Source organism: Falco naumanni, chromosome 17 (genome assembly GCF_017639655.2).
Source record: "Falco naumanni isolate bFalNau1 chromosome 17, bFalNau1.pat, whole genome shotgun sequence".
Classification (NCBI taxonomy): Eukaryota; Metazoa; Chordata; class Aves; order Falconiformes; family Falconidae; genus Falco; species Falco naumanni.
The window spans coordinates 918,435-942,769 of NC_054070.1; the positions used below are offsets into that span (position 1 = coordinate 918,435).

At 67.2% G+C, this 24,335-nt stretch overlaps 4 protein-coding genes across 4 annotated transcripts; 1 reads left to right on the forward strand and 3 right to left on the reverse strand.

Annotated features, from left to right (window-relative positions):
• Nucleotides 1-211: 211 nt before the first annotated feature.
• EPS8L3 (EPS8 like 3) lies at nt 212-6,593 on the forward strand. The gene is made up of 18 exons (XM_040616950.1): nt 212-294; nt 404-477; nt 563-627; nt 738-893; nt 2,475-2,624; nt 2,702-2,778; nt 3,292-3,428; nt 3,524-3,597; nt 3,705-3,822; nt 3,909-3,973; nt 4,641-4,715; nt 4,827-4,975; nt 5,091-5,303; nt 5,408-5,498; nt 5,623-5,745; nt 5,839-5,918; nt 6,025-6,157; nt 6,246-6,593. Exons 1-18 carry the CDS (start codon nt 254-256, stop codon nt 6,261-6,263), a joined length of 1,839 nt encoding a protein of 612 aa, XP_040472884.1. The 5' UTR covers nt 212-253; the 3' UTR covers nt 6,264-6,593.
• Nucleotides 6,594-7,078: 485 nt separating this feature from the next.
• On the reverse strand, nt 7,079-9,611 carry LOC121098526 (glutathione S-transferase Mu 1-like). The gene is made up of 8 exons (XM_040616601.1): nt 9,488-9,611; nt 8,483-8,558; nt 8,307-8,371; nt 8,134-8,215; nt 7,838-7,938; nt 7,624-7,719; nt 7,432-7,542; nt 7,079-7,309 (listed from the first exon to the last, which is right to left on the reverse strand). The coding sequence occupies exons 1-8, from the start codon at nt 9,518-9,520 to the stop codon at nt 7,214-7,216; spliced, it is 660 nt and encodes a 219-aa protein (XP_040472535.1). The 5' UTR covers nt 9,521-9,611; the 3' UTR covers nt 7,079-7,213.
• A 1,390-nt stretch (nt 9,612-11,001) lies between these two features.
• On the reverse strand, nt 11,002-15,053 carry LOC121098525 (glutathione S-transferase 2). The gene is made up of 8 exons (XM_040616600.1): nt 14,919-15,053; nt 14,741-14,816; nt 13,921-13,985; nt 13,751-13,832; nt 13,558-13,658; nt 13,220-13,315; nt 13,023-13,133; nt 11,002-11,537 (listed from the first exon to the last, which is right to left on the reverse strand). Exons 1-8 carry the CDS (start codon nt 14,952-14,954, stop codon nt 11,442-11,444), a joined length of 663 nt encoding a protein of 220 aa, XP_040472534.1. The 5' UTR covers nt 14,955-15,053; the 3' UTR covers nt 11,002-11,441.
• A 288-nt stretch (nt 15,054-15,341) lies between these two features.
• Nucleotides 15,342-23,689, reverse strand: AMPD2 (adenosine monophosphate deaminase 2). Its single transcript, XM_040616602.1, is given in 18 exon segments — nt 15,342-16,426; nt 16,541-16,651; nt 16,884-17,057; nt 17,140-17,260; nt 17,344-17,507; nt 17,631-17,757; nt 17,901-18,064; nt 18,183-18,314; nt 18,514-18,708; nt 18,801-18,930; nt 19,179-19,268; nt 19,406-19,547; nt 19,634-19,835; nt 19,941-20,052; nt 20,683-20,751; nt 21,085-21,215; nt 21,448-21,578; nt 23,568-23,689. Coding segments are annotated over 18 exon segments (2,481 nt in total). The 5' UTR covers nt 23,638-23,689; the 3' UTR covers nt 15,342-16,210.
• Between the last annotated feature and the right edge of the window lie 646 nt (nt 23,690-24,335).

Below are 24,335 nucleotides of genomic sequence, written 5' to 3' on the forward strand. Positions count from 1 at the left end.
GACCCCAGCTAGTGACACGGCGGGGGGGGGGGGGGGTCCAGCTGCTGGGTGAGCCCCACAAGGCTGGGATGGGGTGGATGGGTGGGCAGGGGTGGGGGTTGTGGGGGACCGGGGCGATGCCACCGTCCTGGGGGTGGTGGATGGTGTGGCAGGGGCCCCGGGTGGTTGGGGACACGCTGGGGGTGACACAGGGTACCATGCCCAGCCCAGGACCCCAGAGCAGAAGCGAGGCACCCTCGCTGCCCCCGGCAAGATGGGAGACCCCTTCAGGTGCTGGGACAAGTTCCCATCCCGGTGAGTACCAGCAGGGTGGGGGTGTCCCCACCTTGGGGACCCCCAAGGGCTGGGTGGGGAGAGGGGACCACGCTGCAGGTCACAAAGGTCCGTCCCTCCGTCCATCCAGCAGCGAATACGACAGCAGCTCCCCCCTTCCACGGTCCAACAGCTTCGCCCGCCCCAGTGGGAAAAGCATCTACAGTGAGTGAGGGCTGCCCCCCAACCCCCCCCCCCCCCCACTCCTGTCCCCCACTTGTCCCCTCCCCTGACCCTTCGTGCCCCCCAGACCAGCGTAAGGACTACAGCCAGACCCTGCTCAAGCCCCAAAGCGATTTCCAGCACCACGTTGAGGTAGGACACCCCCAAACTGCCCCGAGCCCCCCAGCCTTGCCTGGGTGCCCCCAGTTTGCAGAGCAGGGGGGTGACAACAGGGCACCCGGTGCCACCCGTGTCCCCCTCAGCACCTGCTCACAGTGCGCCTGGAGAGGGACATCCGCAGCGCCGACGACTGCCTGGAGCACCTGAAGGTGCTGGAGGCTCAGGGACGGGTCTGGGGGCAGGACCTCATCCTGCAAGTCAAGGACCAGGAACTGGTGCTGAGGGATGTAGAGAGCAAGGTACCCCCTGGCCAGGGCACCCCCAAAGTCTGGTACCCCCTGGTCAGGGCACCCAGCTCGGCCATGGCACCCACTCTGCACCCAGCGCCCCCATAAATCGGGTGTTCCCCCAGCTGTGGGACCCCCAGCAGCTCTGGCACCCCATAACCCTGGTGTCCCCCCCGCAATGGGCCTCGCACCCCCCTGGCCCTGACACCCACTCCAGCCATAGCACCCCATTAATCCCGGGTACCCCCCTTCACCCCCACATGCACATTAGCCTTCCGACACCCCCCCAGCGCTGGCACGCCCCCTGCACCCGTAGCCCTGGCACCCCCTGGCCACAGCACCCACCTTGACACCTGCCCTGGACCCAAAACCCCCCAAAACCTGGTGTTGCCCCAGCTATGGCACCCCCGTAACCCTGGCACCCCCCGCACCTTCGCACTGCCACAGCTCTGGCACCCCCTTGGCCCCGGCCCCAACCACAACCCTGGCACCCCCATAACCCTGTTGCCCCCCAGCTCTGGCACCCCCATAACCCTGGCACCCCCATAACCCTGTTGCCCCCCAGTTCTGGCACCCCCATAACCCTGGCACCCCCATAACCCTGTTGCCCCCCAGCTCTGGCACCCCCATAACCCTGGCACCCCCATAACCCTGCCGCCCCCCAGCTCTGGCACCCCCATAACCCTGGCACCCCCATAACCCTGCTGCCCCCCAGTTCTGGCACCCCCAGAACCCTGGCACCCCCCTAACCCTGGCACCCCCATAACCCTGTTGCCCCCCAGTTCTGGCACCCCCATAACCCTGGCACCCCCATAACCCTGCTGCCCCCCAGTTCTGGCACCCCCATAACCCTGGCACCCCCATAACCCTGGCACCCCCATAACCCTGCTGCCCCCCAGTTCTGGCACCCCCATAACCCTGGCACCCCCATAACCCTGGCACCCCCACAACCCTGCTGCCCCCCAGTTCTGGCACCCCCACAACCCTGGCACCCCCATAACCCTGTTGCCCCCCAGTTCTGGCACCCCCACAACCCTGCTGCCCCCCAGCTCTGGCACCCCCATAACCCTGGCACACCCACAACCCTGCTGCCCCCCAGCTCTGGCACCCCCATAACCCTGGCACCCCCACAACCCTGCTGCCCCCCAGCTCTGGCACCCCCATAACCCTGGCACCCCCATAACCCTGTTGCCCCCAGTTCTGGCACCCGCTGGCACCCCCATAATCCTGCTTCCCCCCAGCTCTGGCACCCCCATAACCCTGGCACCCCCACAACCCTGCTGCCCCCCCAGCTCTGGCACCCCCACAACCCTGGCACCTCCACAACCCTGTTGTCCCCCAGCTCTGGCACCCCCACAACCCTGCTGCCCCCCCAATACCACCCCATGCACCCCCCTAAGACAGCACCCCCAAAAACCTGGCATTCCCCTGGCTGTACCCCCCCATAACACCTCCATCCCCATTAACCCTTAACACCCCACAACCCTACAGGCCTCCCACGCCCTAGCCCCCCTTTAACCCTGGCATCCCCTTAGCCCTTCCCTCCCCCTAGCCACTCTGGGGGGGCTGAGCCCCCCGTTTCCCCCCGGCCAGGAGGAGGTGGACACTTACCCGCTGGGCAGCGTGCAGGGCTGCTCGGCCATGCTGGGCGGCTGCGGCTACGACTCGGTCTTGGCCATCAGCGTGCGGGAGCGGAACCCCCCGGGGACCAGCGTCCTCCTCTTCCAGTGCCAGCATCTGGGGGTGAGCCCTGAGGGTGGGTAAGGGGCGGGGGGCAGCACCCCGGGGTGGGGGGGTTGATGGTGGTGGGTCTGTGCCAGGCAGAGACGCTGAAGGGCAGCCTGGAGAAGCTGGTGAAGCGGTGGAAGGAGGAGCAGAGGAGTCAATATGGGCACAGGTAAGGGGGCGTGTGGTTGTTTGCCCCCTCCCCCCAAATTGGGGGGGGTGGGGGTGTCTGTGGCGGTCTCCCTGGGGGTGGGGGATAAGCCCATGCTGCCCCCACATCCCCCAAAGAGTCCCTCCCTGGGGGCACAGACCCCCTTCTGCCTGCTCCCCCCCTTGGCAGAGATCCCCCCACACTTTCCCAGGGAGTGGACACCCCCCCCCCCTTTTGCCCTAGTACCCCAGCTCTTGGCTCAGCCCCCCTCCCACTCCGTCCCCATGGGCACAGACCCCCTCCCACACCTCCACCCCACCCCTGGGCTCAGTCTCCCCTCACCCCCATGGGCACAGCCATCCCCTCCCCAGGCTCAGCCCCCCCACCTCCTCCCCCAAACCCTCAGGCACAGACCCCCACACCCCACCCTTGGGCTCAGATCCCCCTCCCACCCCACCACCCCACAGACCCCCCCCATCACTCCGTACCCCACCCCCCCGGCTCAGCCCCCCCTCCCCATCCCTCCTTTCCCAGGAGCAGCCTGGACTCGCCGCCGAGCCTGCCCCCCCCATACGGGCAGGGTCCCTACGTGGCCCCAAATCGGTGGGCAGAGACCCCCGAGCCCGACTTCCACGCGCCCCCCCAGCGTGGGCTGCCCTCCTCGGACTACAGTGAGTCTGTGGGTGGGGGGGTGCAGTGTGCCTCAGTTTCCCCAGGAGCGGGGTGGGGGGCAGGCAGCGGAGCTGGGACCCTCTGCCATCCCCAGGCTCGGTGGACACCCAGCGGATGCCACGGACCGACCCCCCCGGCCAGGTCACGTCCAGCGTGGACCGCGATGTTGTAAGTGCCACCTCACCGCCACCCCAGCTCCGGTGGGGACAGCTGAGCCCCCCACCACCCCCCCTCAACCAAGCCAGCACCTACCGGGTCCCATCCTGCTCCTGCAGGAGGTCCTTAACCACGTGCTGAGCGACTTGGAGCTCTTCATGGTCCAGCTGAAGACAGCCCTGGGCATGGACGGCACCACCAACGTCAAGAAGAAGAAGAAGATGAAGAAGAAAGGTGGTGAGGGGGGGGCGCTGTGTGCCAGGGGGGGGCGGGGGTCCCATCCGGGGGTCCCAGCCCGGTGCCAGCCCTTCCTCTGCCCCCAGCTCTGCCCTCCAAGGGTGACTACACAGAGTTTTTCCAGAAGGTGAAATATGGCCTCAACCTACTGGTAGGTCCTGGCGGGCTGGATGTGACACCACCCCCACCCCCACCCCACCCCCGGCTAGTGGGCACCCCCGGGGGGGTCCCTGGGTGCTGCACTGCTGGGAGTGTGGGGATGGGGGGGGCTGTGTGGGAAAAGGGGGATTGCACAGGGATAGGGGGGTACATGGGGATGGGGGTGCCTTGGGGATGGGGGATCTACACGGGGATGGGGGGCTGCGTAGGAAAAAGGGGACTTCATGGGGACAGGGGGGTACTTGGGGACAGAGGGGCTGCATGCAGGTGAGAGGCCTTGGGGATGGGGGGCGGGGGGCTGCGTGGCGATGGGGGGCACTTGGGAACAGGGGAATCTGCATGGAGATGCGGGATCTGCGTGGGGATGGGGGGGGCTACCTGGGAAAAAGGGGACTGCGTGGGGACAGGGGGGTACTTGGGGACAAGGGGCCTTGGGGATGGGGGGGCTACGTGGAGACAGGGGGTCTGCGTGGGGATGGAGAGGGGGTGCCTGGGGGTGGGGGGATGCTGCGAGTGGATGGGGGGGGCTGTTTGGGAAAAAGGAGATTGCATGGGGATGGGGGGGGTACTTGGGGACAGGGGGGCTGCATGGGGACGGGGGGGCTGCCTGGGGACGGGGGGGGCGCTGCCTGGGGACACCCTCTCCCCCCTCCACGCAGGGCCGGACCCACCAGCACGTGCGGGACCCGGACCCCTCCCAGCTGCTGCACCTCATCTTCACGGCCCTCTCCTTCGTGAGTGCCCCCCGACCGGGGTGTCCCCCCGCAAAGGGGTGAGCGGGGGGGGGGGGGGGGGGAGGGGTCAGCCCATCCCCCCCCGCGGGGGGCACTGACTGCCCGCCCCAGGTGCTGCAGCACTGCCCCAGCCCCAGCCTGCCCGCGGCCGTGGAGGCGCCGCTGCTGCTGCCGGAGGCGCTGGAGCTGCTGGAGAAGACCCTGCACCAGGACCACCACCGCACCTGGAAGACCCTGGGCATCGCCTGGAACAAGCCCAGGTGGGGGGCAACACCCCCCCCCCATCCTCCAGCACCAAAAGGGGGTGTGTCTAGCCTTGGATGGGGTGGGGGAGGGTCACAGCACCCACCTTGGCTCTCCCCCCGCCCGTTGCAGGGCAGAGTACCCCAACGGCAACCTGGTGCCCCACTACATCCCGGTCTTCTCGGATGGGTGGCTGCCCCCTCCCATGGAGCAGGTACAGCTGGGGGGGGGGCAGGACCTCCCGCCACCTGCCTCAGTTTCCCCAAGTCACTCCCAACACGCGACCCCCTCTCTGCTCCCCGCGCAGTCACCGCTCACCGGCCGCAGGGACAGTCCCGGCCAAGCGTAAGTGCTCCCTCTGCCCTGCAGATGCTGAGGGCTGGGGCAGGATTTGGCCTCTGGCTGGATGCTTCTCCCCCCCCTCCCCCCCCCCCCATCTCCAGGGCCCCCCTCCCTGCCCAGGGGCTGGTCCAAGCCCTGTATGAGTTTCAGGGCAGGAACCCGCAGGAGCTGAGCGTCAGGGTGGGGGACACGCTGCAGGTAGAACCCGGGGGCGTCCCCCGCTATGGGTGCTCCTGGGGAGGATGGCTCTGGGACCCCCACCCTGCCTGCTGGGGGTCCTGGAAGGGGGTGACAGCAGCGTGCCCCCCTCCCATCACCTTAGGTCCTGGACCAGCGGAACAAGTGGTGGCTGGTGCAGAATGGCTGGGGGGACAAGGGCTACGTCCCCAGCAACATCGTGGAGCCCCTGGGGCAGGGGCACAGGGGGGGGGACAGTGCCAGCCAGGTGGGTGTCCCCTCTGCCCTCCCTGTACCACACTACCAGGAAGAGGTGACAGGGGGCTACCCCGCTGCCCCCTCCCCTTGTCCCCCTCCCCAGGACAGCCCCCCCAACCTGCACCCCAACTCCTCACCGGCGGAGGTCACAGCCTGGCTGAAGGACAAGGGCTTCTCACGGATGTAGGTGGATCCTTGAGCCCCCCCAACCCATCTGGCTCCATTTTGGGGGTGGGGGGGGGGTGGGGGAGGAAGCCCTGCTCACCCCTTTGTCCATCACACACCACAGCACAGTGCGGTGCCTGGGGGTGCTGACGGGGTCCCAGCTGCTGCAGATGAGCCCGGCGGAGCTGCAAGCCGTCTGCCCCGAGGAGTGGCGGCGGGTCCTCTTCAAGCTCTCCTCCGCCAGGACATCCCTGGGGGTAAGGGACCCCCAGCCCCGCGCCCCCCCACCCACCCCCTCCCCAGGGCTCCTCCCCCCCCCCCCATCACCCTTCCCCTCCTCTGCAGATGGACCCCAGGGATTGAGCCACCGCGCTGCTGTCCCCACCACGCACCCCGCAGGATGGAGCACCCCAGGCACTGCAGGACCCGGGGGGGGGGGACCCCACACCCCCAACCCACCTGGCCCCCCCAAGACTGAGAGCCTTGGGGGTTAGGGGACATGTCACCCCCAAAACCATCGATGGCACAAGGATGCTGGGACCCCCCCCCTGCTGCACCAGGGGGCACATCTCCCCCCGGGGAGATGCGCTGCTGGGGCCCCCCCAGGGAAGTGGGGGGGGGGGGGGGGCAGGCAATGGGTGTGCACCCCTCAAAATGTATAGCGATGGCCGTGGAAAATAAAGAGTGACAGAACCAGGGTCTGCAAGGGGGCCACCCCGCTGGGGCAGGGAGGGGGCCACGGTGTGCCACCCCCCCTGGGGGCCCGGCAAGGGACACCCCCAGGTCCCCATCCTGGGCACCCCCCCCGCGTATGCAGAGGTTGGTGGCAGCGAGGGGCCCAAGGGACAGGGCTGTCCCCAGCTCACCCTGCTCTGCAGCGTGGGGGGGTGGCAGGGTACCACGCCCCCCCCCCCTCCCTGCCCCTTTGTCAAAGCAGCCTCATTAGCGGCAGGAATGTGCTAATGAGCAGGGCTCCTTTCCCACGGAGCATGGGGGGGGGCCCTGGGGACAGCACAGGGCTGCGCTCATGCCCCCCCAAACCCCAGCCAAGCCAAGGCGGGGGGGCTGGGGTGGTGGGTGACACCCCCACACCCACCAGCCTCCCCACGATGGGCGAGGGGCAAGCTCAGTGCCCCCCCACCACCACTCCCCAACACCACAGTACTCGGGGCGGGGGCTCAGGGTGCCACATCTAAAGCACTTTATTGTCTTGGGGGGCTTCACACCAGCGGTGCCCACCCCACCCTGCAATGGAGGGTGCCGGGGGGGCCAGGTCAGGACCCCCCCAGCTGCCCTTGCCCCATGCTAAGCCCCTACTCCTTCTTGTTGCCCCACTTGGCCATCTTGTTGTTGATGGGCATCTTCAGGAAGCGGCTGGACTTCATGTAGGCAGCCACCTTCTCCAGGGCCTGGGGGCGAAGGCAATGTCAGAGACCCCTCCCACCGGGGTATCCCCCCACTTCTGGATGCCCCCGGGGACCAGGGACCTTCCCCAGGGCAGGAGGGTGACGGCCGGGGTGGCCTCGCTCACCCCAAAGCGATCCATGAAGTCCTTGAGGTTCTTGAAGGGCTCCAGGCACTTGGGCTCAAAGATGCGGTTCTGCTCCAGCACGTCGAACATCAGGAAGTCCACGAAGGTGAGCTGGGACGGAGAGGGGACACAGTGAGCACAAACCCCCTGCCCAGCCCCCCCTACCCCCCCCCTCCAGGGTCTCGGTTGTACCTTCTCTCCTGCAAACCACTTTCTGTCCCCCAAGAAGTTGGAGAAGAGCTTCAGCTTGCCCGGGAGCTGCTCCAGGTAGCCCGGCTTGAGCTTCTCCTGCAGGAGGGAGGGGTGGTGGGAGGGGGGACCCACAGGGGGTCCTCGAGGCTGAGGCAGCCCAAGGCATGGCCAGGGAGGACCCCCGGCACGGGTCACCCAGCGCCGGGACACTCACGAAGTCGGGGTTGTAGCAGACCATCACCAGGCTCATGCGGAAATCCATGATCTGGTTCTCCAGCATGTCCACGCGGAGGATCTCCTCCTCCGTCTCACCGCCTGCGCGATGGGGACACAGCACCCAGGGGCATCCCCCAACAGCCCCAACTCCAACCTTACTCCAACCCCAAGGCGGAATTACCTCCAACTCCAACCATAATCCAAACGCCAAAGCCCAACTCCAACCCTACCTCACCCCATCCCTGCCCACCCCACCTTACTCCATCCCTACTCCAAGCCTACTACAGCACTCACACATCTTGTGCTTGCGGGCGATGTAGCGCATGATGGCGTTGCTCTGCGTCAGCTTGGTGGGGCCGTCGATGAAGTAAGGGAGCTGGGGGACACACCGAGGCGTGGGGCCACCGAGGCGTGGGGCCACCCGGGACCCACCCCCAGGACCACCCCCCCCGCTCAAGACCACCTACGTTGGGGAAGTCCAGCCCCAGCTTCTCCTTCTCATTGATCCATTGGCTCTTGTCGTAGTCGGGAGCTGGAGGGGGGGGGGGGGGACAGGGGGGTGTTGGGTGATGCTGTGCCCCCCCCCCCAGAAGCCAGAGAGGTTGAGGGTGGTGTGGGGACCCCCCTGCCCCCCCCCCCCTACCTTCCCCACAACTGTAGAGCTTGTCCTCGTAGGGCGTCTCGGTGTATTCCAGCAGCAGGCGGATGGCATGGGCAAGCTGGGGGGGGGGGGGGGGGGGGGGGAGGGGGGAGGGCGGGGATCAGTGAGACCCCCCAAAAAATCCCCCACCCCCCCATCATGGGGAAACTGAGGTACAGAGGAGGATGAGCCAAGTCCCATCTGTCTGTCCACCCACCCACCCCCCACAGGCAGGGGGGACCCCACAACCCACTGGGTTCCCCCCAAAACAACATCCCCTCCAAGACCAAGGGGACCCCCCCCAGGAGCAGAGAGACCCCCCCAGCCCCCTCCCAAGACCAAGGGGACCCCCATATCCCCCCTAAAGGAGCAGAAAGACACCCCCCCCGGGAGCAGGGGACCCCCACAGCTCCCTCCCAGAAGCAGAGAAATCCCCCAGCCCCCTCCCAAGACCAAGGGGACCCCCATATCCCCCCTAAGGAGCAGCGACCCCCCCCCAGCCCCCTCCTAAGACCAAGGGGACCCCCCAGCTCCCCCCCCAGGAGCAGAGAGACCCCCCCAGCCCCCTCCCAAGACCAAGGGGACCCCCATATCCCCCCTAAGGAGCAGCGAACCCCCCCCCAGCCCCCTCCTAAGACCAAGGGGGACCCCCCAGCTCCCCCCCCAGAAGCAGAGAGACCCCCCCAGCTCCCTCCCAAGACCAAGGGGACCCCCATATCCCCCCTAAAGGAGCAGAAAGACACCCCCCCCCCGGGAGCAGGGGACCCCCACAGCTCCCTCCCAGAAGCAGAGAGACCCCCCCAGCCCCCTCCCAAGGGCAAGGGACCACCCAGCCCCCCCCAGAAGCAGAAACACCCCCCCTCAGCCCCCCCCCCCCCCCCGGAGCAGGGGAACCCCCAGACCCGCCCCCGGGAGCAGGGGAACCCCCAGAGCCCCCCCAGGAGCAGGGGGGAGCCCACGCTGGGGGGTCAGACCGTTCCCCCCCCCCCCCCCCAGCCCCGCGCTCACGCCGCGGATGTCCCAGTAGCCCAACACCGCCATGGCCGCGCGCGCCGCTCCCTCTGCCCCACCCCCCTCCGCGTGACCGCGGCCCCGCCCCGCCCCCTCCTCGCGTTGGGGGCGGGGCTTAACGGGGCGGGGCGCGGCGGGGCGGGGCTTAGCGGGAGACAGCGCTGGATGTGGCTGGGGGTGGGGGGAGTCGTGTCCCCTGTGCCCCCCCCCCCCCCGTCTTGGGTTACGGGGCGCCCCCGCCTGCAGTGGGGGCTCTGACCCCCCCCCTCGGGGTCCCTGGAGACCCCTCATCCTGGGGTGCCCCCCCATCCCCCCCCGCTTTGGGGAGCAGCCCCCCCAGTCCGTGTGGGATCCCTCTTATCCTGGGGGCATGGGACCCCCCCTTGCAACCCATCCAAGATACATGTTGCCCCCCCTTGAGCCCCACAGTGTGCAGGGCAGTCCCCCTTACCCTGGGGGGTCTGTGGCCCCCCGATGGCATAGGGGTCCCCCTTACCTGGGGGGGGTGCATGAGTACCCCCCCTTGGATCACGCAGGGTGCATGGGCAGTCCCCCTTATCCTGGGGGGGGGGCAGTCTGCATTGGGGTCCCCTAGTCCTGGGAAGGGCATGGGCCTCCCCATGACCCCCCCAATATTCATCGGGGGTGGGGTGGGGGGGGATGACGCCGCCTTTGCATCCCCAAGCTGTATGTGGTCCCCTTTATTTTGGGGAGGGGCACGAATCCTCCCTCGAAGCCCCTCGGACTGCATGGGGGTCCCCTTGGCTTTGGGGAGCAGGCCCCCCCTGTCTGCATAGGCACTGTCTTATCCTGGGGGGGCATGAGCGTCTCTGTGACCCCCCCCTCAAGGGGCACGGGTGTCCCCCCTTTCAACCCCCTAATTTGCATGGAGGCCTCATTATTCGGGGGGCCCACATCCCCCATGGGGGTCCCCATTATGTGGGGAGGGGGGGCATGTGGGAATGGCTTCCCCCCACCCCAGGGTGCAGGAGGGTCCAATAGCCCCCTCTTCCATTACCCCCCAGGAGTCACCCCCAGAAGATGGGGGATCCCCCCACAAGGCGGGGGTCCCCGCAGCCCCCGGCAGGATGGTCAGGGCCGTGCAAAGCTGGGGGTGTTCCACAATGCAACCCCCCCCCCTCAAAAAAAAAATAATAAAAATTACAGCTTATTTATCCCGTTCCATTATTAGCAAAACCCACCCAAGTGTGCCTGCCCGGTGGGTTGGGACAGGCTGCCGGGGGGGGCAGGGGGGTGTCACCATCCCCCAGGGATTTAAAAGACACTGAGATGTGGCACTTGGGGACATGGGTTAGTGGTGGCCTTGGCCGTGCTGGGTTAGTGGCTGGAGCCGGCGATCTTAAAGGTCTTCTCCAACCTCAGCGATGCCACAATTCCACAATTCTATGATTCCACAATTCCATGATTCCATGATTCCACAATTCCACAATTCTATGATTCCACAATTCCATGATTCCACAATTCCATGATTCTACGATTCCACAATTCCACAGTTATACAATTCCATGATTCCACAATTCCATGATTCCACGATTCTACAATCCCACAATTCTACAATTCCACCATTCCACAAACTTACAATTCCACAATTCCATGATTCCATGATTCCACAATCCCACAATTCTACAATTCCACCATTCCACAAACTTATAATTCCACAATTCCACCATTCCACGGTTCCACAATCCCACAATTATAAAATTCCACAATTCTACAACTCCATGATTCCACAATTCCACAATTCCACGATTCCACAACTCTACATTCCCACGATTCTATGATTCCATGCTCATCACAGCAGCTGGACAAGGGGGGAGCCCCCCCCCCCGCCCCCCCGCGACTTATTCAACAGGGGAGGGGGCTGGGGGTGTGGGAGGGGGGTGCGAGGGGAGCACGGGGGGGGCGGGGGGGACATGGGGGGACACCCCGCTCACTCCTTGGTGTTGCACCACTGCGCCGTGCGCCAGAAAATGGGGGACTTCATGAAGCGCCCCGACCGCATGTAAGCGGAGATCTTCTCCAGAGCCTGCGGGGAGGAATGGGATGGGGACAGGGACCCCGGGGTGTCAGGGATGGGGACAGGGACACTGGAATGTTTGGGGTGGGGATGGGGACACCAGGATGTCAGGGATGGGGATGGGGACAGGGACACCAGGGTGTCAGGGATGGGGATGGGGACAGGGACCCCGGGGTGTCAGGGATGGGGACAGGGACACTGGAATGTCTGGGGTGGGGATGGGGACACCAGGATGTCAGGGATGGGGATGGGGACAGGGACCCCAGGGTGTCAGGGATGGGGACAGGGACACTGGAATGTCTGGGGTGGGGATGGGGACACCAGGATGTCAGGGATGGGGATGGGGACAGGGACCCCGGGGTGTCAGGGATGGGGACAGGGACCTTGGGGTGTCAGGGATGGGGATGGGGACAGGGACCCCAGGGTGTCAGGGATGGAGATGGGGACAGGGACACTGGAATGTCTGGGGTGGGGATGGGGACACCAGGATGTCAGGGATGGGGATGGGGACAGGGACCTTGGGGTGTCAGGGATGGGGACAGGGACCCCAGGGTGTCAGGGATGGGGATGGGGACAGGGACACCAGGGTGTCAGGGATGGGGTTGGGGACACCAGAGTTTCAGAGATGGGGACAGGGAAACCAGGGTGTCAGGGATGGGGACACCACAGTTTCAGGGATGGGGACAGGGGTACCGGGTGTCAGGGGTAGGGATGGGGAGTGTCAGGGATGGGGATGCGGACAGGGACCCCGGGGTGTCAGGGTGGGGATGGGGACCCCAAGGTATCGGGGATGGGGACACCAGGGTGTCAGGGATGGGGACACCAGAATTTCAGGGATGGGGACAGGGACCCCGGGGTGTCAGGGATGGGGATGGGGACAGGGACACCAGGGTGTCAGGGATGGGGTTGGGGACACCAGAGTTTCAGAGATGGGGACAGGGAAACCAGGGTGTCAGGGATGGGGTCACCACAGTTTCAGGGATGGGGACAGGGGTACCGGGTGTCAGGGGTAGGGATGGGGAGTGTCAGGGATGGGGATGCGGACAGGGACCCCGGGGTGTCAGGGTGGGGATGGGGACCCCAAGGTATCGGGGATGGGGACACCAGGGTGTCAGGGATGGGGACACCAGAATTTCAGGGATGGGGACAGGGACACCGGGGTGTCGGGGTGGGGATGGGGACCCCAGGTGTCAGGGACAGGGATAGGGACACTAGGGTGTTAGGGATGGGGACAGATACAGGGACACCGGGTTGTTAGGGATGGGGACAAGGACCCCAAGGTGTTGGGGACAGGGGTGGGGAACACTGGGGTGTTGGAGATGGGGACAGGGACCCCAGGGTGTTGGGGCAGAGATGGGGACACCAGAGTCCCAGGATGGGGCCAGGGACACTGGGGTGCTACAGCTAGTGCTGGGGACAGTGGGGTGTCGGGGTGGGTGACAGCAGGGTGTCGGGGACGGTGACAGTGGGGTGTCCCCGCGTGTCCCCGCTCACCTCGAAGCGCTGCAGGAACTGGCCCAGGTTGCCCTGCAGCTCAGGGCACTCGGGGACGAACATGCGGTGCTGGTCCAGCACGTCATACGCCAAGAAGTCCACGAAGGTGAGCTGGGGGGGGGGGGGGGGGGGGTGGGTGTGACAGAGGGGTCAGCCCCCACAGGACCCCCCCAAACCCCCCAGCACCCCCCACCTACCTTCTGCCCTGCAAACCATGGCCGGGAGCCCAGGAACCGCGACAGCTCCCGCAGTTTTCCCGGCAGCTGCTCCAGGTACGCTGGCTTCAGCTTCTCCTGGGGGGGGGGGGGGGGGGGGCGCAAAGCTGGGGTGGGGGCTGCCCCCCCAACTCCCCCAGCACCCAGGGGCATCACCCCCTGACTGAAGCCAGGCCAGGGATGCACCCAGCGCACCCCCCCCCATGCTGGCCACCTTGATTCCCCTTGTCCCCAGTGGGGTTAGGGACAAGACCCTGGTGGCAGGGGGTGGGGGGCCGTCCCCCTGTGCCCCCCCCCCCTCCCCCCACGGGGGTACTCACGAAGTCGGGGTTGTAGCACAGCCGGGCGAAGCTCATCCGTAAATCCATGAGCTGGTTCTCCAGCATGTCCACGCGCAGCATCTCCTCCTCCGTCTCACCGCCTGCGGGATGGGGACGCATCAGCCCCTCCACCCCAGAGACCCCCCCTTGGTGCTGGGACCCCCCCCCCCCCCCCCCCCCGTCCATCACTCACACATCTTGTGCTTGCGGGCGATGTAGCGCAGGATGGCGTTGCTCTGCGTCAGCTTGGTGGGGCCGTCGATGAGATAGGGTAGCTGGGGGGGGGGGGGGGCATAGGGGGGAGTCAGCTGTGGTGCCCCCCCCAGCCCCTGCCCACCCCCCAATTCCCTGTCCATCACCTACGTTGGGGAAGTCGAGGCCCAGTTTCTCCTTCTCGTTGGTCCAGTCACTTGGGTCAAAGTCAGGGGCTGGGGGAGGGCAGAGAGATGGGGTGGGGGGACACCCCCAGGCACCCATCATCGCACCCACAGCAAATTCGGGGGGGGGGGTGTTGGAGTGTGCAGCAGGGGGGGTCTCTGCTGCACCCCAGGAGCAGCCACATGTACCCCCCCCATCCCAAGCACCCTGGGCAGGTAAGGGGGGGGCCTGAGCAGGGGGCGAGGTCCAGGGTGGGAAGGGGGCAGGGGTACCCCCCCCTTGCACCCACCGCAAATTCGGGGGGGGGGGGGGGGAGGTGCAGCAGGGGGGGTCTCTGCTGCACCCCAGGAGCAACCACATGTACCACCCCCCCCCCCCCCGTCCCAAGCACCCTGGGCAGGTAAGGGGGCGCTGAGCAGGGGTCAAAGTCCAGGGTGGGGAGGGGGCAGGGGTACCCCCCAGGCACCCATCATCGCACCCACAGCAAATTCGGGGAGGGGGGGAGTGTGCAGCAGGGGGGGTCTCTGCTGCACCCCAGGACCAGCCGTGTGTGCCCCTCCCCCCCCCCCCGTCCCAGGCACCCTGGGCAGGTAAGGGGGGGCCTGAGCAGGGGGCGAGGTCCAGGGTGGGGAGGGGGCTGGGGGAGCTGGGGGGAGGGGCGCAGAAGGACAGGCTGCGCTGTCACCCTGCGGAACAGGGAGGGGGTCTCCTCCCCAGCCGGTTTCTGACACAGCGCGAACCCGGGTGATGAGGACGCGGGGGGTGAGGGGACGCGGGGGGGTGGTCCCTGGCTGCCCCCCCTCACCGGGGCCGGGCCGGTACTGCCTCTCCTGGTAGGGGGTCTCCGTGTACTCCAGCAGCAGGCGGATGGCATGGGCGAGCTGGGGGGACACAGCACCCACCGTCAGCACCCACCAACACCCCCCCCGTGCTCCCCAGGACCCCACACACACTGGGACCCTCACCCCACCCCCCCCACTCACCCCACGGATGTCCCAGTATCCCAGCGTGACCACCATGGCGGCACCCAGCTCCAGCTCTGCAGGGAGACGGATGGGGACGGGGCAAAGGTGCTGAGCCCTCCCCTTTCTGCTCCCGTCACCGTGCCAGGCAGGGTGCCACGCTGTCCTGCCAGCCACGGGGTCAACGGCCACCCGCCGCCCAGGCTCCCCCACCCCCCTCACTGTGGGGACCCCCCCCATCCCCAAAACCAACCCTATGGTGACCACCTCTGGGGCCACCCTCCTGCTGCCTCAGTTTCCCTCTGGGGCCACGACACTTCCTACCACAACCCCCCATCCCCCACCACCACGCTTAAATTGAAGTATTTTACTTAAATACTTTATTTTTCATGCTTGGTCGTTTGTGGGGTTTTTTTTTAACTTTTTCCTTTTTTTTTTTTCTCGTGGTCGCCTTCACGTTTTCCTGGGAGCGCTGGCCACCAGCTCCGGACCATGGTGGGAGGAAGGACCGGGATGGGGGGACGGGGGAGGGGGGGACAGGGTAACACCCCACCGGGAAGGAGAAGCCTCATCCAGCCCGATCCGGGCCACAAACAGCTCCTGGGAGCATGGGGGATGGGGACAGATGTCACCTCCCCCGGCCCCTCTGCCTTCCTCCCTGAGGTGATGAGGAGGATGGAGCATCCTCCGCCAGGTACCGACCCCTCCGGACAGCACCCCATGTCCCCTGGGCCACCGGGTCCCCATTGCCGTGGCACCCAGCGGGAGGGCGCGAGAGGAGCCCGGGGGCGCGGAGAGCTCGGGTTTGGGTCCCTCAGCTGCTGCTTGGCTTGTCCCCATGTCCCCGTGGGGTGAGAAAACGGATGGAGAGGGGGGCAGGCAATTAAAAAGCATCAGGATCTGCGTCCTGCTGCTGGGCTGGGTCCCCCAACATCCCCCCGGCCAGCACCGGTGTCCCCCAACTTGTCACCGTGTCCCAAGCTGGGAGGTGAAGCCAGGACCCTCCAGCAGTGCCCACACCCATGTCACCTCCTGTAGCATCATCCCCATGCCACCAAGCCCGGCAGGGACCAATCCAGTGAGGAGACACACGTTAAAAAAATAACAAAACAACAAAAAAAGACCAAAAAACCCAAGAAACGGAAAGAACTCGGCAAACTCCGACCCCCACGGTGGCACCGGCAGGGCGCTGGGGACAGCAGCGGGGAACGTCCCCTTCCCAGGGCAGGAGGTAGCAGGAGGGGGGACGGCAGCGAAGCCCTGGGGGGATGTGGGGTGACAGAGGGGTCCCGGACAGGAGCTCAGGGGGGGAGTCAGTGGGTGCCCAGGGTGGAGGTGATGGTGAGAGCATCCTCCTCCTGGATGGTCTCCAGCTCCTCGGTCTGCACCGCCTGCGTGATGAGCGTCAGCTCCTGGCACAGCGTCTCGAAGCGGTAGCTCACGCGGATGTCGGGGACGTTGGTGCGACGGATGTCGTTGCCCTCCGGACCCTCCTTCAGGTAGTGGGGACCCAACCAGTAGCTCTTCACCTGGGGAGAGGAGCAAGGGGGAAGCTCCCACAGCTGCCTGGCACCCTTGGGTGCTGCCAGCACCCACCACGGTGCTCCTCGGGGGTCCCGGTGGGGACGGGGGAGGCGCGGTACCTTGTGGGAGAAGCCGCTCATCAGGACGCTGTTGCGGGCCAGCTCGCACATGTCGCAGGAGCTGAGCTTCCAGACCTGGGTGGCGATGCTGTACTCCTCCATCAGCGGCTCCTGGGGGGGCACATGGCTCAGCACCCACCCATGGGCCACGCCCTGGAGAGGATGGGGGTCCCCAGCTTCTCCCACCCCCCTGGACCACCAGCATCCTCCAGAGCCTATTGGCATCGCCTCGCTCCTGGCCACCACCAACCCTGGCCCATTGCCACGGCTTGGCTGGTAGCCACCCCATAGCCATTTTGGGGGGGGGTCGGTGGTCCATAACCCCCCACCAACAACCGGTCACCTTGGTGAAGTGGAACTGGAGGGGGTCGTCGGTGGAGAGGGAGACCATGAGCCCCCGTGAGAGGTACTCGGGCAGGGGGTTGCGGTGGTAGCTGAGGAAGAGGCTGTTGTTGCTCAGCGGGGACATGGCGATGCCGATCTGCGCCAGGTAGTAGAGGTACTGCAGGACGGGGGCCTGGGGGAGGGGGGGGATGGCAGGGTGAGGGGGGGTCCCAGCCACGCACCCGGCCCCCACGGGCACCCCGGTCCCCCCTCACCTTGCGGAGCAGCAAGCCATGGGAGATGTTCTCCGAGACCATGAAGCCCGAGACGAGGTGATGGATGGGGCCAGCCTCGCCGCAGTGCGGGCGCAGCACGAAGGTGTGGAAGCCCCTCTTCCTGCAACGGGGGGGCTGACCATCACCGTCCGGCCCCCCCAGGAAACCCCCCCCCAGGACTGGGGGACCCCGAGGTGGCCTTACCGTCGGAGGTGGTTGAGCACTGTCATGTTGGCGTACATGTAGTACAGGTAGTAGGAGTAGGGGGGGTTGTCCTCCTCCACCCAGTTGCCCGGCAAGGGGCTGTCCAGGTTGAAGATGTGATGCTCTGGTTTGGATTCGTCATCCACGCTGTCGAAGCCGTCCACCTGCGGGAGAGACAAGCCCAGGGTGGGATGGTCACCGCTCCAGCGGGAGATACAAGGCTGGGGGGTTTGGGTGCCCCCGGTGCCCCCTATCCCCCCTCCCCTGGAGCGGGACGTGGTGCTCACATGCTCCAGGAAGAGGTGCAGCTCCGGGTGTTGGGCAGGGTGGACAGTGGCCTCATAAAGAGGTAGGAAGATGTTCTCCAGCATCTCCTGGAAGTTGGCCAACTGCTTCTTCGTCCGGTAGACATCACTGCGGGGGGACAGCACCCACTCAGAGCCGGCTGTCCTGTCCCACCCCACCCCACGCCACCCAGCAGTGGGGGATGCCCTTGGTTTCCCCACCCAGGACGTGGCCCCAGCTGAGGGTATCTTCCCCCCCTCCCCGTTACTCACAAGAGCCGGGGCACCTGCACGAGCCAGCGGACGTTGTTGGAGTGGACGCGGTGGTTGACGGCCCAACGGGCCAGCTTGTCCCACTCGTCCCGGGAGCGGCCGTAGATGGAGAGCCGCAGCTCGGCGTTTTGGTATTTGCTCTCCTCCAGGTCGGACATCACCTCCTGCCGGGGCCGGAGGGGCAAGCGTCACCCCTCGGCCACTGGGAAGGGGGACGTGGGTGGCATTACCACCGCGGGCAATGGAGGGAGATGCGGAGGGTCACCCAGCAGCGCTGCTCACCTTGATGATGTGGGCAAAGTACTTCCCCGAGACGCGGTTGTCCGTCTTGATGAAGATCTCCCGCAGGATGGACTCGCCGATGGGGTTGTACTTGGCATTGAACTTGTCAAAGCGGTGGAAGGTGTTGCGGTCCTGGCAGCGGGACGCAGGTGTGAGCCGAGACCCCCTCGTCACCCCCGAGCCGCCACAACATCCCTACGCAGAGCCCCCTGGCATCCCCCACCCCACCCTGGGACAACCCCTGGAGAAGATCCTCCACCCTGGCCAGAGATGGGCTGGGGGCCCTGCTCAGCTCCAGGACTCGGAGGCATCCCCCCCCCCCCCCCCGTACCGCGTGGACATCCAGCGTGTCCACGCTCAGGTCGTAGGCGGTGAGGTTCATGGTCTCGAAGACCTCCTTGAGCGTCTGCTCCTTGCCCTTCTCCACGTGGACGATTTCATCCAGGTGCTTCTTCATGGCCCGCTTGATGAAGCGCAGGAGATGCTTCTGGTTCATGCAGGATGAGGCGTGGATGTGGGTGTCCACCTGCATGGCCAGAGGGGCTGCTCAGCCCCGAGAGCCTCCAAGCGCCCCCCCAGGGTCGAGCCAGGACCCCCCCACCACGAGCCGGCGGGTACCTTGCGGATATTGTAGAAGTCGCGGTGGGGCACCTTCTTCTGGGCCGCCAGCTCCTTCATCTCGTTGAGCAGCACGTGCATCTGGAACTTGGAGCTCAGGTACTGCAGCCGGCGGTAGCAGAAGGATTTGCTGCCCGAGGTGGGGAGGGGGCATCAATTTGGGGGACAGGAGGGAGAACGGCCAACCCCAAAAGGCTGGTGCCCACCAGGACGATGGCTCCGGACCCTCGGCACCCCTCCCTGCGCACGGTGACCGCGAAGACGGACGTGGGAGCTGCACCAGTACCATGTGTCATAGCCACCGTCATGTCCTCTGGTGCTGTCCCCGAGGTTCTGTCCCCACCAAGAGACCCCCCGCGGTGGGACCCTTCTCCTTACATGGGCCCGTTGATGATCAAAGCCATGAGGAAATTCATGTCGGCGATGAACTCCTGCAGGTCGGGGTATGGCAGGTCCAGCTCCGTGCTCCTGGGGGAGGGGGACGGGACATGGAGATGGGTCACGTGTGAGGCCACCACCCGGTGGGCTCCCCCCCGTGCCCCTTCGCCACCCACCGCAGCCCCCCAGCAAACTCCTCACGCCAGCGAGCGACCCCCAGGGCTCACTTGTCGGTGAGGTCCTGCTTGGTGTAGACGTGCACCACACCATCCACCATCTTCAGCCCGAAGCCCAGATCGGCCGGCATGGCCTGGGGGTCCCACATCTCGTAGGGGTGCTGCTCCGCAAACGGGGGGTGCACGGGGGCATCTGGGGGAGACACCCAACGAGGCACGCATCATCAGATGGCTCCTCCAAAGCTCCTCCAGCACCCTATGGCAACATGAAGATCCCACCAGCCCTGGCTCACCGGCGGCCACGGGGGGTCTCGGGCACCTCCTCGTAGCGGCGGGTCTCCAGGGGTTTCTCGGAGAGCTCCTGCAGGTACCGGGCGGTGGTCTTGCAGAAGCTCTGCAGCGACAAGCCCATGTACTTCTCCCGCAGGAACAACGCCTTCACCACGCTCTTGGCCGCATCCAGAAGGTCCGTGAAGGGCACCTGGGGGGGGGAAGGACACCAAAAAAAAAAAAACCACCACCCCAAGGTGGAGTTGGCACCCTGAAGACCCTCGCCCGGTCCTGGGGTGGGTGGGTGGGGGCTCACCCCGCATTTCTCCTCCCCGGAGATGGTGACCCGCTGGAACTCCCGCTCCAGCAGCGCCTCCCGCTCCTTGGGGACATGGTCCACCAGGTCCTCGCTCTGCTCCTTGAAGAGCCTGTGGGTACAGACAGTGGCCGGTGACATGGTGACATGGCCTGTCCCCACCCTCGTGGGCCCCCCCCGGGGAAAAGCGCCAACCCCCACCCCAGGAATTGCGTCCAGCCCCAGGGTGGCAGGAGGGTGACGGTGTCCCCAGGGATGCCACCACCAGGTTCGGGCAGCTGGGTGCCACCCATGGCCGCAGCAGTGGTGGCATTGCTGTCCCCCCCCCCCCCCCCCCCAGATACATCCCCCAGCCCCACATCAGCAAAACGAAAAGTGGGGGGGGGACGGGACGGGGACGGGGGACAGAGAACGAAATAACTCGTGACAGAGACAACTCCCAAGCGGAGACAGGAGGGAGGAGGACACGCAGCATCGGACCCCCTGTCGGGGGCGGGGGGTGACAGGGCCAGGATGGGGTCCTGTGCCACCAGCGGGGTGGGACCCCCCCCCAGCTCATCCCAACCGCCCCCACCCCTCTTATTGCATTAACTCCTTCAGTGCCAGCGAGAGCAGCCGCGCAGGGACCTCCCAGCTCTTTGTCTGGGGGAGCGGTGGGGGGAGGCTGGGTCAGAGTGGGGCTGGGGGGGTCCCTGATACCCCCCCCGTGTCCCCGGCCGGTGGCACCGAGCCGGACACTCACTGTAAGTCGGCGGCACTGTCAATTTTCAAGAAGTCCTGTTTGGCTCTGAGCAAAATGTCGGGCTCAAGTCTGGGGACAAGCAGGCAGCAGCGGGGATGGGGGGGGGGGGGGTGGGGACAGCCAGGACGAGGCGGGGGGAGGGGGGGGAGAGAGGGGCCGGGGAGAGAAAACACCCCGTTAATGCCGAAAACAACGAAAAACCACACAGAAACCAGAAAAAAAAAATAATAAAAAATTAAAAAGGGGACACCAAGCGCAACACCCACGGGAGAGAGGACACAGAGCTGGCACAGAGGACCAAGAGCCCCCCCTGCGGCACCCGGGGTGGGGGAGGGGGTGGCCTGTCCTGTCCCATGGGGGAGGGGGGGGATGATGGGACCCCCACCCCCACCCCCAGCTTACTTGACGTCCTGGCTGATCTGGCGTTCGAGGCGCTGGCGCCGCTCCTCCAGCTGCTCGATGGGGCTCTCCTCCGGGAACTCGTAGGGCGCCGTCCGCATCTCGCTCTCGGCCAGCGAGCGGCAGAACAGCTCCTGCCCGGATCATCCCTGCCATGAGCTGCGCCCGGTCTCAGCCCGGGAGGGGAACGGGCACGGGGCGGAGGGGAGGGGGAGGGGGCGGAGCAGACCCCATCCCCCCTCCAAACCAAGCTGGAAAGGTGGGGAGGGGGTGGGTGGGAGAGGATGGGAGGGGGAAGAATGGAGGGGAGACATCCCACCCCCCCACTTTCGTTGCCACCCGGCTGCAGGGGACCCACCGACCCACCTCGGCGATCTCCTTGTACTTGCCGTCCATGGAGGTGCGGAGATCCACCGGGAAATGCTTCAGGCAGTGGGGGGTCCCGGGCAGGGAACGCGCCGACTGCAGGGGCCGGGACCCCGGCCCAGCCCGCAGCTCTGCAGACACCCGGACAGCATGAGCTGGGGGGGCTCAGACCCCCCCGACCCGGGCTGGGGGGGGTTAATCAGCCCCTCCACACTCCATCCGTCCGTGTCCCCCCCCAGAAGTGGGATACTGGTCCCCACAGCGGTGATGGGGAAACTGAGGCGGCTCAAGGGAGGAAGCCCACCCCAGCCCCCCCCCCCCCCCCCCGGTGCACAAAGGGGGCTGCTGGCCCCCTCGGTGGGGTAACGAGCCAGCAGCATTAGTGAATGAGGGGCTCGGGGGGGGGGGGGTAGGGCCCTCCTGGCATGGCGGGGGGTAGGACACTGGGGTCCCCCCCATCACACCCCCCTCCTCCCCTTCTCTCAGCCAGGCAGCTCCATCCACCCCCCCACCCCTCTGCCCACCCTCCCAGCACCAGCAATGCCCCCCCCCCCAGCCCAGCCTCCTGCTCCCCCCATCCGGTGCGAAAGCCACAACCCTGGGGGGGGGGGGGCACCCCCAAACTGGGAGGAAGGGGAGGCAACCCCCCCCCCCCGCCAAGAAAACAAACCTCATCACCCTGACACCCCACCCCCCCAGAGCACCCCAGGTCCTACCTGCACTGAGGCCACCAGGCTGGGGGGGTTAGTGCCCCCCACCCCCCCCCACCCCACCCCATGGAGCAGCCCCCCCCAGCCCCCCCCTCGTGTCAGGGGACACCCCTGGGTGCCAGCACTCTCCGTACCCACCACCTGCACTGCCAACCACCACTGGGGGGTCTGAAGCACTGGAAATCAGGCCCCACTGGTTAAACTGGGGCCACCAGTAAGAGCCCCTCACCCACCCAGCGCAGCTGGGGGGGTGAACCCAGGCGTCCTGCCCCCACCCTACAAGCCCTCCACCCCATTTGCTCCCATAGTGCATCCTCCCTGCATCACCCAAACCAGGACTGGGGGGGCAGGGGGTGCCCCATCACCCACCCCCGCCCCCACATTTCAGCCACCCCCTGCCCTGCCTCAGTTTCCCACCACACAGGTGCCCGTGGGTGCCCACCCGCACCAGGCAGCGGTGGCAGCTGGTGGCACCGCAGCAGGGCTGGTGCCCAGTGACACCCAGGGTGCCCTGTGCCACCAGGATATGCCTGTCACCCCATACCACCCACCCAGGACACACCTGTCACCCTGTGCCACCCACCCGGGACATGCCCATCACCCTGTGCCACCCACCCAGGACACACTTGTCACCTTGTGCCACCCACCCGGAACATGCCCATCACCCTGTGCCACCCACCTGGGACACGTCTGTCACCCTGTGCCACCCACCCGGGACATGCCCATCACCCTGTGCCACCCCAGCAGCACCCCGAGCCCCCCCCCCCAAGCCGTGCCACCCGGGTGCCAGCCACAAGGTGCCACCAGCACCCCCTCCCCCCCCCCCCCCCCCGAGCACCCAATGCCACGCTGCCAGCCGGGACCACCCAGGGGGTGACACACGAAGCCCCCCCTGCCCCAACACCAGCACCCTGACCCCCGCGGGGTCCCGGCACCCTGCAGCCCCCCCCCTCCCCGGCACACAGCGCCCACTGCGCCACCGCTCCGCCGCAGAGGCCACCCCCTCGGCCCCGCGCTGCCGCGTGGGGGGGGGTGACACGCAAGACACCCCGACACCGCTGCCTCCCCCCCCCAGCCCCCGGCATCGGCAGGGCCCGCGGAGCAGCCCAGACGCCACGGTGATGGGCACGCCGCCCCGTCGCACCCCCAGGCAGCAGCCCAGCACGCCCCCCCCAATATAAACAAATATAGACGCCCCCCACCCCGCTTAGCACCCATATCCCCCCCCGCCCAGCATCGCCCCCCCCCGCTTGGCGTGACCGGGACCAGCCCGTGGGCTGCCGGCACCGCGCCGCCGGGGGGGGGGGGGCTCAGCGGGGACGGGGGGGGGCTCAGCCCCGGGGGGGGGGGGCTCAGCCCCGGGGGGGGGGGGGCTCAGCCCCGGGGGGTGGCGGCTGTTGGGGGGCTCACCTGCGGGGCTGGGGGCCTGCAGGCTGCCCCGCTTCTTGAAAGGGCACTTGGCCGGGGCGGCCGAGGACATGGCGGCTCCGGGGGCGGCGGGGCGGGGGGCGGCGGGGATGGTGGGGGGCCGCGGGGGCAGGGGCGGCAACGGGGGCACGGGCGGCAGCGGCAGGGATGGCAGGGATGGCGGCGGTGGCAGGGATGGCGGTGGCAGCGGGGGTGGCAGCGGGGGTGGCAGCGGGGGTGGCGGTGGCGGTGGCGGGGGTGGCCCCGGCGGGGACTCTTACGGCAGCAGGGCGGCAGGGCCGGGCGATGGCCGCCGCTCCCTCCCCTGGTTGATGATTGATGCAGGAAACCCGGGGCTGGACCAAAGTCCCCGGCGGAGCCCGGCCGGAAGCCGGCCCGAGGAAGAGGATGGGGCGGGAGGAGGATGTGGGCGAGGAGGAGGAGGAGGAGGAGGAGAAGGAGGAGGAGGAGGAGGAGGAGGAGGAAGGTTGTCGGAGCAACCAGTCCTGCTGCGCCGCCGGGCTCTGCCCGAGATGGGTGCTGAGAGCCCCCCCGGCGACAGCCGTGACCCTCCAAGCAGGGATCGTGACCCCCCCAGGCAGGCATCGTGCCCCCCAGACAGGCACTGTCACCCCCAGGCGTGCATCGTGCCCCCCCAGGCAGGCATCGTGCCCCCCCAGACAGGCACTGTCACCCCCAGGCGTGCATCGTGCCCCCCCAGGCAGGCATCGTGCCCCCCCAGACAGGCACTGTCACCCCCAGGCGTGCATC

Bases quoted from the DNA above. Each gene is read 5' to 3' on its own strand.
- EPS8L3 (XM_040616950.1), top strand. From the start codon at position 254: ATGGGAGACCCCTTCAGGTGCTGGGACAAGTTCCCATCCCG. The intron at 295-403 runs GTGAGTACCAGC...CCGTCCATCCAG, and splicing joins TGGGACAAGTTCCCATCCCG to CAGCGAATACGACAGCAGCT. The intron at 5,919-6,024 runs GTAGGTGGATCC...CACACACCACAG, and splicing joins GACAAGGGCTTCTCACGGAT to CACAGTGCGGTGCCTGGGGG.
- LOC121098526 (XM_040616601.1), bottom strand. From the start codon at position 9,520: ATGGCGGTGTTGGGCTACTGGGACATCCGCGGC. The intron at 8,372-8,482 runs GTAGGGGGGGGG...CCCCCCCTCCAG, and splicing joins GCTCTACAGTTGTGGGGAAG to CTCCCGACTACGACAAGAGC. The intron at 7,939-8,133 runs GTGAGTGCTGTA...CCCATCGCGCAG, and splicing joins CGCCCGCAAGCACAAGATGT to GCGGTGAGACGGAGGAGGAG.
- LOC121098525 (XM_040616600.1), bottom strand. From the start codon at position 14,954: ATGGTGGTCACGCTGGGATACTGGGACATCCGTGGG. The intron at 13,316-13,557 runs GTGAGTACCCCC...CCCCCCCCCCAG, and splicing joins TGTGCTACAACCCCGACTTC to GAGAAGCTGAAGCCAGCGTA. The intron at 13,134-13,219 runs GTAGGTGGGGGG...CCCCCCCCCCAG, and splicing joins CATGGTTTGCAGGGCAGAAG to CTCACCTTCGTGGACTTCTT.